General features: G+C 35.5%; 1 protein-coding gene across 1 annotated transcript in view; it reads right to left on the bottom strand.

The window, feature by feature from the left end:
- Positions 1-12836, bottom strand: part of LOC150097850 (tyrosine-protein phosphatase 10D-like) — a 501687-nt gene that overhangs the window by 152008 nt on the left and 336843 nt on the right. Inside the window, exon 19 of the mRNA XM_090406609.1 lies at positions 8681-8747. Within this exon, the coding sequence (XP_090262735.1) occupies positions 8681-8747 (67 nt within the window). The remainder of the gene's footprint in view (positions 1-8680; positions 8748-12836) is intronic.

The following is a 12836-nucleotide window of genomic DNA, read 5'->3' as shown; positions in this document are numbered from 1 at the left end:
TAGTGGGAGATCAGGGGAGAACCAGAGGTCATCCCTGGAAACTGTATAAAGAGGGTGTGAGTAGGGGAGTGAGAGGCAGGTTTTTTTCATGCAGAATTGTGAGTGATTAGAATGCCTGAGAGAGTGTGGTGTCTGCATGGAGTTTGAATGTGTTTAAGACAAGGTATGATGAGATGTGTGTGAGATAAAAGGACCTCCTAGATGAGTCTTTGACTCCATGAGGTCTTGTTTAATAATAATAATAATAATAATAATAATAATAATTTCTAAGCTTCTTCAACAACCTCCAAAATATCTTACCACCTTCTTGATATTTATTTTCTATGTTCTTGCTAAAGTCCTCCCATGACTTTTGTTTAGCTAGTTTCACACAGTGTTTCGCTTTCTTACATTTGTCTCAGTATTCTCTAAGAGCAAAAGCTAACTTATTTGCCAGGAACATTTGATATGCTTTCTTCTTTTTCCTTCACTGCCTCTTTAACTTCCTGTGACCACCATGGAGTTCTGATATTTCTATCCTTGCAGACAACCTCACCACATGTCTCTCTGAATGAATCAATCAAGGTTTTCTTCAAGATTTGCCACCGAATCTCCAAGGTTTGGTTGCTGTTCTCAAACTCTTTCATTTTTTCTTCAATAATCTTTGTGTATTTTAGTCTACGGTTCACATATGAGAGCTGCTCAACATTTATTATCTTTAAAATTTAATTACATGTTATTCTTTTCAATATGAAATTCAATTTTATCCTGCTCAAGACGCTTCCAATTTCAAATCCTCTGTACACTCTGGTGTCCTGGTGCACCAGGGAGAAAACATCACTATCAACAATAACATAGTCAGTGAGACTTTTCTTATTCCTTGTGTCTTCTCTCCATGTGAATTTGTGCACATTTTTATGTTGGAACATAGTGTTAGTAATAACCAGTCCATGTCCTGAGCAGAAATCCAACAGGTATTTGCCATTATTTTTAGCTTTGCTCTTTACTCCAAATTTTCCCAAAACATTTTTGTATGTCTCACAATCATTTCCTACTCTGCTATTTAGATCCCCAACAAGGACCAACTTTTCCTTTTTCATTGTGTCAGTTGCTTTTTCTAAAGCATCAAAAAATTCCTCTACGTCTACCTTTAGTAGAACCTTCTGTGGGACCATAGGCAAGTCTCATTGTCCAATTCCCCATTCTGATATTTGTCCACATCACTCTACTTGAGACTGCTTGCCATTCAAGAAGATTAGCCTCTTATTTGGTGTTGAATACTATGGCTACTCCTTTTCCTTGATTGTCATTTCCTGAATATAACATTTAGTATTTATTGCTCAGAAAGATCTCACCAGTTTTTGTCTTTTTTGTTTCAGTCACTCCTATTATATCGATCTGGTACTTATCTAATTCTTCAGCTAGCTCCATTTTTTTGCCATTCAGGCTTCTTATGTTGATAGTACCGATGTTTAACTCTGGTGATGTTGAGTTGGGGGGTGCTTTCAGATTTGTTCCAGTAGCTGACTTTTCGTTGTTTGATGTGGTTCCCTGGCAAAAACAACGGGGTTTGTTTAACCGGGCGACGTCCCAGCCGGCATGAAATTTTGTCATGTTGTACCATCATTTTGTATATTGGTTTAAGCCAATAAGAATACAATTTGGTCGGCTAAATTCTAAATTGCCATTGGATTCATTAGGGTGGAAATTATTCGATTCCATTAACTTTTTAATGATGGAAAGGTCTTGTTGTAAGATTACTGGAAAAGAGCAAACTTTATGTTCTCTATTAATTAGAGATTTAAGAATGCCAAATTTTTGAGATGTGTGGTGAGCAGACATTTTATGAATGTATCTGCCCAGTAAATGTGGGCTTTTGAAAGACACTTGTAGATAAGGGACCAGAAGAAGTTCAAGTAAGGAGGATGTCCAATAATGGCAAAGTACCAGAATTTTCTTTTTTCGTGGTGAATTGAATATGTGGGTGAAGGCTATTTATCTGTTGTAGAAAAGTGGAAAGCTCATCTTTAGTATGTGACCAAATAGCAAAAACATCATCGACATAACGATATCAAAGAGATGGTTGAGTAGGTACCTCTAGAAATAAGAATCATCATCCTTCACAGGGAAGAATTTACTAAGCAAACAGGAAGGTTAGGAAAACTAACCGTTTTATAAGGTAAGCTTCGAGCACGGATTGCCTTTCTGAAAAATTGTTGTGACACGAAAGTTATTCCTACATTTGCTAAGTTTAAAGATACAATTCGATCTCCTGGAGCCCACTCTATTTACATTCATGCAAGTTTTCCTTAATTTGTAACCAACTCTGTACTGCCAAAACAGAATTAGCTTCTAATATTAAGTCTATTTTGGATCTCAAAGAAGAAATTTCAGCTGTTCTTAATGATGAATTACTAGATATTGTTCTTAGTTTATCAAAACAATCTTTAACCCATTCTTACAAAAGAAATTTTCAGAGACTTATGCAAAAATATAATTCTTTATATCACAAGCAAAAGAAAAACTTAATCTCTGACATCACTTCTACTAATAAATGGATTATTAACATTTCCAATCGCCCTTTATCCAATGCCAAAAACAGTGCTTTAGCAAAAGGCCTTGATTTTACAGTTATTCCTACACGTATTTCGTATCTGCATTTTTTACGTAATATAGAAAGCAATCTGTCAGGACTTTCTAGCAACGATGCTAATAAACTTCGTTTTGAAGTTGCGACTTCATTATTTAAACGCAAATTATCTCCATGAAACTTATCAAATGCTAAAATCAAAGGACTAACTTCTTTAAGAAGAGATAATAACATATCTATTTCTAAGGCCGATAAAGGAAAAGCTATTGTAATCATGAATACGACTAACTATAAGACAAATGTATCCAGCCTCTCAGAAGACACCTCTACCTACAAAGAGATAACGCATAATCCTACAAATTCACAAATTAAACAATTTACTTGATGAGGCTATCAGTTGGGACCCAAATTACGTGGATAAATTACGCACGTACTTGGGAAGAACTCCCCATCTATATGGACTCCCAAAAAACCCATAAAAATGGCTATCCAGTATGACCGATCATGAGTTGCATTGATTCTCCTACCTATCGAATTGCAAAAGTCTTGTCATGTTCTTTAAGTGCTCTCACTGGACATTCCAGATCCTACATAAAAAATTCAACAGATTTTCTTGAAAAAATTAAGGATATAAAAATCACAGAGTCTGAGTTGCTAGTCAGTTTCGACATTGTTTCTCTGTTTACCAATATTCCATTAGCTGACACAGTCAAATTATTATATGACGATTACCCTCCAGATATCGCAAAGATTTTTGAATTTGTTATCCAGGTTATTTTAGCTGGAAAAACAAGATCTACAAACAAATCGAAGGTACTGCCATTGGTAGCCCTCTGTCTCCACCTTTGGCAAACTACTTTTTAAAACAGTTCGAAGATACTATGTTTTCATCCATTCATCCTCAACCATTGCTTTGCTATCGTTATGTCGATGATGTTTTTGCTATTTGGTCACATATTGAAGATGAGCTGTCCACTTTTCTACAACAGATAAATAGCTTTCACCCACGTATTCGATTCACCATAGAAAGAGAAAATTCAAGTACTTTGCCATTTTTGGACATTCTCCTTACTCAAACTTCTTCTGGTACCTTATCTACAAGTGTCTTTTGAAAGCCCACATTTACTGGCAGATACATTCATAAAAAGTCTGCTCACCACACATCTCAAAAATTTGGCATTCTTAAATCTCTAATTAATAAAGCATATAAAGTTTGCTCTTCTCCAGTAATCTTACAACAAGAACTTTCCATCATTAAAAAGTTAATGGAATCGAATAATTACCACAATAATCAAATCCAATAGACAATTGAATCTTATGTTTCAATACATAAGGTTTCTTCAACAGTCCACAGAGTTCCAATCCCTCACATTCCAGGAATCTCAGAACCTATAGGTAGAATTTTGAAAAAGTATCAATTGATTCCGACATATGTTCCTATCAACAAAATTTCCTCCTTATTGCCTTCTACAAAAGATAAACTGTCATATCTATCTTTGGCTGGCGTTTACCAAATACCATGTGAATGCGATGTTTCTTATTTTGGACAAACTGGCCGTTTTGTAGAAAAAATAATTGAAGAACATCAATATTATATTGAATATAACAAACCTCTGAAGTCTGGTCTAGCACAACACAGTATTAACACTACTCATAATATCCAGTGAGATAAAGCTATTCTTCTCCATAGATGCAGGTCAGGTTCAAACATGAACGCCTTTTTAAAGAAAGTTGTGAAGCTATTTTACACTAACCGAATTTAAATCGAAATGATTGTCTCTCTCTCTCGAAGATCTGGGAGACTTTTATTTTATGTAATCAATAAAAAACCAATTATCTTAAATATTAATTAATTATTATTTTCAATCATTTCCTAGTACGCAGCAACAATTGTATTTTAATAGGTGATCCACCGAATGTTCGTTACTTGTATTCCATTCCTATAACTGTTTGTGTGACACTAAAGATGTTATTAATAATTATTATTTTTGATTTAGGATTATGGATTATCTATAGTCCTATTTATAGTTATTCTTAGAGAGGAAGGTTCCATGGGTCGAATATGTGCCTTTCATATCTTTGAGTTTTTTAGACCATCATTATTGTTCAGATTGGGGTGGTTGATAATAATCTCACAGGCTTCCTTAAATTTGTATTCATACCATGTTTTGGTATGATGTAGGAAAAGCACTAGTTGTCTACATCACGCCAAAACATGGAATGAATGCAAATTTAAGGAAGCCTGTGAGATTATTATCAACCACCCCCAATCTGAACAATAATGATGGTCTAAAAATCCCAAACATATGTTCATGTTCGACCCACAGAACCTTTCCTCTCTAAGAATAACTATAAACAGGACTATAGATAATCCATAATCCTAAATCAAAAATAACAATTGTAATGCTAAAAATAGGACATCATTGTCACTGAAAGAAAACTATCTATAAGAAAGAATGTTTATTCATGTTATCATAAATAGAATTTAGCTTGATGTAATTTCTAAATAATTAAATTAAAAAAAAAATTTTTTTTTTTTTCACTAGAGGTAGTAGAATAACCTGTAATCAAATCATTGTTTCTCTAGCTTACTGTATGTAATGTAACTCAGCTTGTCTTGTATATTTGTATATGCTCCAGATGATGGTCTTAATATGAAGATTGAAACGTCGGGAAATTAAAAGAGCTATTATAACATATTTGTAAAGTCCATAATTTCTAAAATAAGTTTTGTAGATCTTCATAAGGCATATGACAAGGTGCCCAAAGAAAAACTTTTCAAAACACTATAATTATATGGGGTAAATAGAACGTTATACAGAGCATGTCGAAAGATTTTTCACTTGGTTATACTATAAATTAAAGATGCCATGAAATTATATTCTTGGTTTCATCCTTTATCCAAGTGTAAGCAAATAAAGTTTGTGTGTGAAGTCACTTCCCAACTGGGCTATACAAGTAACTCAGTCATGAAGTGACTTCACATGTAAACTCTGTTTGCTTACACTTGGATAAAGGATGAAACCAAGAATATAATTTCCTGGCATCTTTAATTTATATTATACAGAGCAATATACAGTCTATATTTAATTGGTTAGTTAACAGTTAGAATTAAAAGAAATACAGGTAGATGGTTTGATGGAAAATGAGAGGTAAAACAAGGCACATTATCTACACTCTTATTCATCATCTATATGGATTGCATTATGAAAGAAAGTGGTTTATTCACATTATAATTGGAGATATCAAACTAAGCTCTTTGCTTTATGCAGATAATGTTGTACTAACAAATACATCCAGTACAAGTTTTCAGGATTCTTTAACTAAACTGCATAACAACTATAACTATAACAAGTTTGGCATGAAAATCAGCAATAAAAAGATTACAACTATGAAAACAGGCAGGAATATAGAAAATTTCAGCCGCATTCGCAATTGAGAACCCATAGTAGAAGTAAAACCTTTCAGCTATTTAGGCATAGCTTTTAGTGAACGTGGCAAATTATATCTAGAAATAGTCAACAGAGTAAAAAAGTTGGTATGGTGGAAAGCCAGTTGAATAAATTTATATGGAATAAGAGAGAAATTAGCCAAAATAGCAGTAGGCAAGACAGTGTTCAAACGAGTTTTAAATTAGGGATCTGAAAGTTGGGTTAAAAATATAGCACTTGATCAAAGACTAGAGACCTCAGATATGAAAGTTCTGAGAAAATTTAGGGGAGTGAACAGACAGCAACAATGGTGGAATCGCATTAAAAATGAAGCTATTAGAAAGGAACTTAACACTGTTAGTAATGAAAAATTTGTGAGCAGGGAGAAATTTTAGGGGAGTAAACAGATGGCAACAATGGCAGAATCATACTAAAAATGAAAGTATTAGAAAGGAACATAACATGCAAGGCTAATCTAAGGTGGTATGGCAACTTAAATAGAATGAGTACGGTAAGGTTAGCAAAACAGGTATTTGATGCCAAGATGGCAGGAAAGAGACCTAGAGAAAGACCAAAGTCTAGGTGAACTGATTCAGTCAGAAGTGCCTTAGAAGTACAAAATGTTAGATACAACAATATTCTGGCACTGACAAGTAAAAGACTAATTTGGAGGAAAATTGTTGACAAGAAATTGATAATAAACGTAAACTTAATCATGTAGCGCTGTCACAGTAACCTGCATATTCCTTGAGAGTACATATCAGGAAATTAATGATGATATTTAACTTTATGTCTTGCATAGGATCAACAGTATTCTAAACACAAGTAAACATTTGTATAACCAAATGTGTAGAAAGGCTTATGTGTTCGTCGTACATGTTGTTTAATTTTGACGGTATATATATCAGAACACAGAATTATAAGTAAATAATTATTTATTGACTTATTGCTGATATTTTGCTGGTGTTATAACCAGCATCTTCAAAGCACAAAAACACAGTTTGTCACAGTACGAGACTACAACAACATGGTGTAACAAAGGGACTAGTTTAACAAAATTGTAGCGCAACAACACAAAGACTAAAGTTCCTAATTAGGTGCCCTATATCAAAAAAAAAAAAGAGAGAGAGAGAGAAAGCAGGTACTAGTTATGTCTTAACTTAAGATATGTCCCCCAAATCTTAGGCAAATTTATACAGCCATATTTGTTGAGATTCGGAGTATGTTTCAAGGCCTCTGTTGCTTCTAGGAACAATCTCTCTCTCTCTGACTTGTAAAAGCTTCTGTGCAGTACTTTTGTTTTCTTCCAGTTGATCCTGTGTGCAGGGGTATCTAAAGCATGGTCTACTAGGCCCAACTTGCCATAGTGATAGTGCCGGATGTATCTTTTATGGTCACTGATGTGGATGTCCACAGTTCTTCCTGTCTGACCGTAGTAATCTTGATCACATGAGCAGGGTATTTCGTAGACTCCTGGATGTGATAAAGGAGGGATGCTGTCCTTGGGTGAATGGATGAGAGTTGCTAATTGGACACACGGTCTGAATACAGTGTATAATTGATGTTTATTGAGAATGCTAGATATTTTTTCCGATGTGCCTTTAATGTATAGGATGGTGACTGTTTTGTTGTAGTTCTCTGTGGTGAATAATGGGAGGGGTTCCTTAGGAGCATTTAGTATTTTGTTTATCTTATGGGGGATTATAGCCATTGGCCAAGAAGGTGTGGTGTAAGTGAGCCAGTTCAGCAGCAAGAGCATTGTCATTGGAACAGATTGCTCTCACCCTGTGGGTTAGCATTTTTAAGATACCATACTGTTGAGAAGGGTAATGATGATGTGATTGTTTGTGTAAATATTTCCCCATATGTATGGGTTTTCTAAAAACTGAGAATGATAAGGAACCATCTGGAAGAAATAGTTTCTAGAAACATCTACCTTTGACTTGGGTATACATTTCCAGTTTGTCATAATAATACTTGAGTTGTTTTCTCAATAAAAATGGAGAGTTTGTATCCAAAATCCTCCAGTGTGTATCACAGTCAAAAATACTTCTGTAAATATTAACACTTTCACATACACTACCATTTTGTATATAAAATAACAAATACAATGGATGAAATGAATAAGGATAGGACATCTAATGGTCAAGAATAAGGTCAACCAACCCAACAGGTGAGGTGGTGATAGTTCAGATATATGGAAAATGTGGAAAAAATGCACTGAAGTTCCATTATGATAGAAATATACATATCCTTCACTTTAATAAAGGAACATCTGAAATCCAAGTTTTGCAAAAAAATGTTTGGCTTTTTTTTTTTTTACTATATTTGGCTTTCGTTTCCTTCGGATATTCTGGTTTTCCCTTCACAAATATAAACTCTTAATTGAACACATTTGGTAGTAATTATGAGACAAAGATATAATATGATTTTGGGTAATTAATGGATTTAACGCTGTTACCACCACAGATGAACTTAAGACTCCTTATACATATTTGTATAAAATATATTTGGAAAATAAATTTAGTTTTATTATAATAAGAATTCCTGGTTGAAAGGTGAGAGTAATAAAATATTTTCATTCACATCAAGAACATTAAGAAAACAAATCATGTTTAAGTGTAATGAGATATGCAATGCAAAAGACAAAATTAAACTTTATAAAATATTAAATACTTACTCCATATAGGAAGAGTCTCCATTAAAACAGATTTACTTCCTGGACCAACTTTAGTGTAAGCTTGTATCTGAAAATTCCATTGATTATATTAATAATAAAAATAAATAAACTGGAAAATACAATTAAAACAAATATGAAACATCAGTAATTTGTGAAATATTAGTTATGACCCATGAAAGAGAAATCAAAATAACTATATGCACAGCAAATAAATAATTATTAAAAGAAAGTACGTGGAAACAAAAACAACATGATATTTTAAGGTAAAGACCTCTATTAGTAAAGACATGCATAAATGTCTTTTAGCCATTCTTTACAAAATAAATGAACCACAGTTCATCTCAGGATAAGATAATCAAGTGATCTACTTATCAATGCAAGCTATTCAAAAGATTCAGACAAACTAAAACAATTGCACAATCATTACAAATAGGCTAGATAGTGCTTCTAAACCATTCATACTACTATAGTCAATTTTTTAAACAGTGATGAGATTCTCATTTTAGCCATCTTTCAGTTTTCTTATTACAAAAGACAAAAATTTATGATAATTCCATCAGTGTCCACCATTATTATTACTATTATTATCACCATCAGACCTCCATGTGGTCAAAAGATTCATTGTGGGAGGTACTATTCCACTTTCACACACAACTCATTACAACATGCCTTAAATGCTATAAATTAAAGATACCAAGAAATTATATACTTGGTTTAATCATTTATCCAAGTCATAAATGATTTTGTTTGTGACTAATACTTTAGTCACAAACAAAATTTGTGACTAAAGTATTTTCAGGACTGGGACAACTCGTATAAAGAAGCTAATGACTTCACATCACTTGCCTTAGTATTCCATAATGCAAAGCACATATCCTTACGGGTATGCATAATGCTATGCATTATAGGAAGGACCACTACCCAGACCAGTTTCAACCTTTACTGAGGTCTCATCAGTGGGAGCCAGACCCAGAGGTGATACTAAGGTTGAAGTAATGCAGAAGTCATATTTTCATATACGAGTAGCCAAAAGGTGTCACACCTTTTGTATATACACTGGATTTTTGCAAATAGTTGATTTCTCAACTATTTGTCATAAAATGAAAATCTGATCCTGACAGCCTCTATTTGGCCTGAATCAAGATTGTTCTTCACCAAGCATCCCTTCCCCAATCCTTGTCAACCGTTTCTCAAGTTGCTAATTTCAATATGTTACCCAACATGTTTAACTGTTGGGTAACATAGCAGAAATATGTATGTATGTACATACATATTTCTGCTATCGATATGAATGAAATTATTAGTATTATTATTCTGTGCTTATTCTTCCTCCTGGAAGAAAAAACCACAGTTCCACATATTTGCAAAATGCACTCCTTTCTCCTCGCACAACTCTGCTAGCATAACATACATAATCTTTTCTCATTGTCTCAACTCATCAGAGGAGAAAGCGAGCAAAAGAGTTTGTAGTGGTTGCAGGAACAAATGATTTGGTACGTAACAAGGCAAATGTAAGATTGGATATCAGGAGGTTGTTGAGGAGAAAGGAGTGCATTTTGCAAATATGTGGAATTTGAGGGACAAATGAAGCTGTATAAAAGAGAAAGACTGCATTTAAATAGATCTCGTGTGAGTCAGCTCAAGAGACTGTTGCTGGAAGGAAAAACAATGACTGCAGCAAATAAAAGATCTGAAGACGCAAGAGGTGATGTGGAAGGGCAGGTCACTAAAGCAAGAGAGCAGTACAAGACAGACAGGGAAATGAAGAGAGTCAGATAGAAAGGGAGACATTGTGTGAGTGGACAAGAAAGGATTGAGATGGCATAGAAGGTGTGTGTGTGTGTGGGGGGGGGGAAATGTAGGTCTGGAGAGTGAGTGTAGGTAGGATCAGTGATGATAGAGAGGAATGGCTGGGTAGAGGGTGTGGAAGAATCACGTCTGAGAAGTGATGTCAGTGAGACTTGTTATAGAATCTGAAATAAGGGGAACAAAACTGTTATGCTGATCAAGTTCATTCACCCAAAAACTATTAAAAGTGAGAGATGGTTGGATGAATATGACATCCTGACAGAAAGAGAAGGATGGATATGATGTTTGTCATGAAAGGGAGCCTGATACGTTTCCTGCCACACTTTGTAGGAGTACTATTAATGGTAACAGAGGAGTTGTGACCATCCAATGTGGAAATGCAAGGAGCAAATAGCAGCAGTGGTTCTGAAGAGATGTGGACATATTAAATATTTAAGTGGATAATGCTATACAGGAATAATGTGGAGATTAGTGAGAAGGAAATGTAGAGAAAAACTGGCCTGACAAATAAGAAAAGAAAGATTTTAATTTTGGTGATTTTATTTATTTATTCTTATGACAAAAGGAATACAAAGCAGCTACAGGTCAATGTCCAGTCCAGAAAGTCAATCCAGGGCTCCATCTGTCACCTCGTGGATGTCCTGGAGGCCATGAAATTGACACCTTGGTCAGTCACAATTCGAGTGATCTTCTGGGCCACAGGGGAACAGTCACAATAAGGGTGGTCTGATAGTCTCCATTTAAATAGTTGGTAGCCATATCTGTCCAGGTTAGTTCTGATCCAGTTGATAGATGACCAAATCATCCTCGGAAGATTTGGTCATCTATCAACAAAGAGCAAAGCCAGGCTGCAGAGCACAGGGATCTTCAACCAAAAAGCCATTTGTTGGAAGATTGTTGGACCCGTGTTCTATCCCCATGTCACGCGTTGATGGTAAGGCAGCTGAAGAGGGTTCATCCATGGACCAGAAAGGATTTCTTGATTTTAGGCAAAGACTAGATGGATTTATGAGAGTCTGGTGCAGGGGCAGGGATAGGTTGCTCATTACTTTATTAAATTCTTTAATCGAGGGTTGTCTTCTCCGATTTGGTGGAGCAATGTTAGATAGGACAGGAAGTAAAGAGAGGGGGGTGCTTCTCAGTGTCCCACTAATTGTGCGCGTGGTAGAGTTTAGCCGGGTGTCTATAATGTTAGTGTGCACACTTCTTTCCCAGATAGGTGCACAGTATTCTGCTGCAGAGAATGTGAGGGCTAGTGCAGATAACCTTAAGACTTCTGCACTATAATCCCAAGTTGTTCCTAGCCTTGAAATGATATTATTTTTCATTTCTATTTTGTTGGACAGGTTGTGACTTTTATAGGTTAGGCTTCTGTCAAAGCTCACTCCAAGGTATTTCGGGTGAGGCTCATGTTCTACCATTTTGCCAGAGAAAGAGAGGTTGAGGTGTCGATTTGCCTCTGCATTGTTTAGGTGGAATGCTGTGGACACAGTTTTTGTTTAACTTGAAGTACTCTTCCAGGATGTTCAGGTCTGTGTTCAAGGTTGTTTCCAGGTTGGCAAAGGAGGTAGATTGGTGCAGGATCACTAGGTCATCAGCGTACATATATTTGCTTGAGCTGGTATGTGGTAAGTCGTACATGTAGATGTTAAAGAGTAAAGGGGCTAACACAGAGACTGTTGTGGAGGAATCTGGGCTTGCTCTTTTTTCCCACCAATATGGACTCAGATCTTTCTGTTAGAGAGAATGGAATTCAAAAAGCTGGAAAGTTTTTTGCACCTTATAATATTGCCTAACTTTAGGAGGAGGCCCCTGATCCAGACTGTGTCATAATTTGATGTTAGGTCAATGAAAGTGACTCCAGATTTAAGTTTCTTCTGGAAGCCTGCTTCAATCTGTGTTGTCAGGGCCAGGACCTGGCCACAGCAACTTCTTCCTGGCCTGAAGCTAGCTTGTTCAATCAGTATGAGTGGAGAAATTCTTTTAAGGTTAATTCTTTCAGAGCTTTAGGTGGAGAGCAAAGCAAGGAGATAGGTCATACATTTTTTACATGATTTGAATCTTTTCCTGGTTTGGGCACAGCAAGGGTAACACTACTGTGGTACCACAAGGGTAACACAGTAGTGTTACCCTTGTGGTACATAGCTGGTGCTTCAGACACAAGAAGCTCCAGAGACTGTAACACTGGTAACATGAAGCTAATGTCTGTAACCAAGAGTCCAAAGGTACCAAGCCTCCTGGACCACTTGCAGGAACCATGAATTATGGTGATATAGAACTGAAATGAAGAGATAGCATCTTGGAGCAAAGAGAATGAATTTCTTGAGTTCAAGAGACACAGGAGAAA

This window comes from Typopeltis vanoorti, chromosome 16 (genome assembly GCF_054136105.1).
Source record: "Typopeltis vanoorti isolate ZY-2024b chromosome 16, IOZ_Tvanoo_1.0, whole genome shotgun sequence".
Lineage (NCBI taxonomy): Eukaryota > Metazoa > Arthropoda > Arachnida > Uropygi > Thelyphonidae > Typopeltis > Typopeltis vanoorti.
The sequence above is the reverse complement of the archived record's forward strand: the minus strand, read 5'-3'. Positions and strand labels throughout refer to the sequence as shown.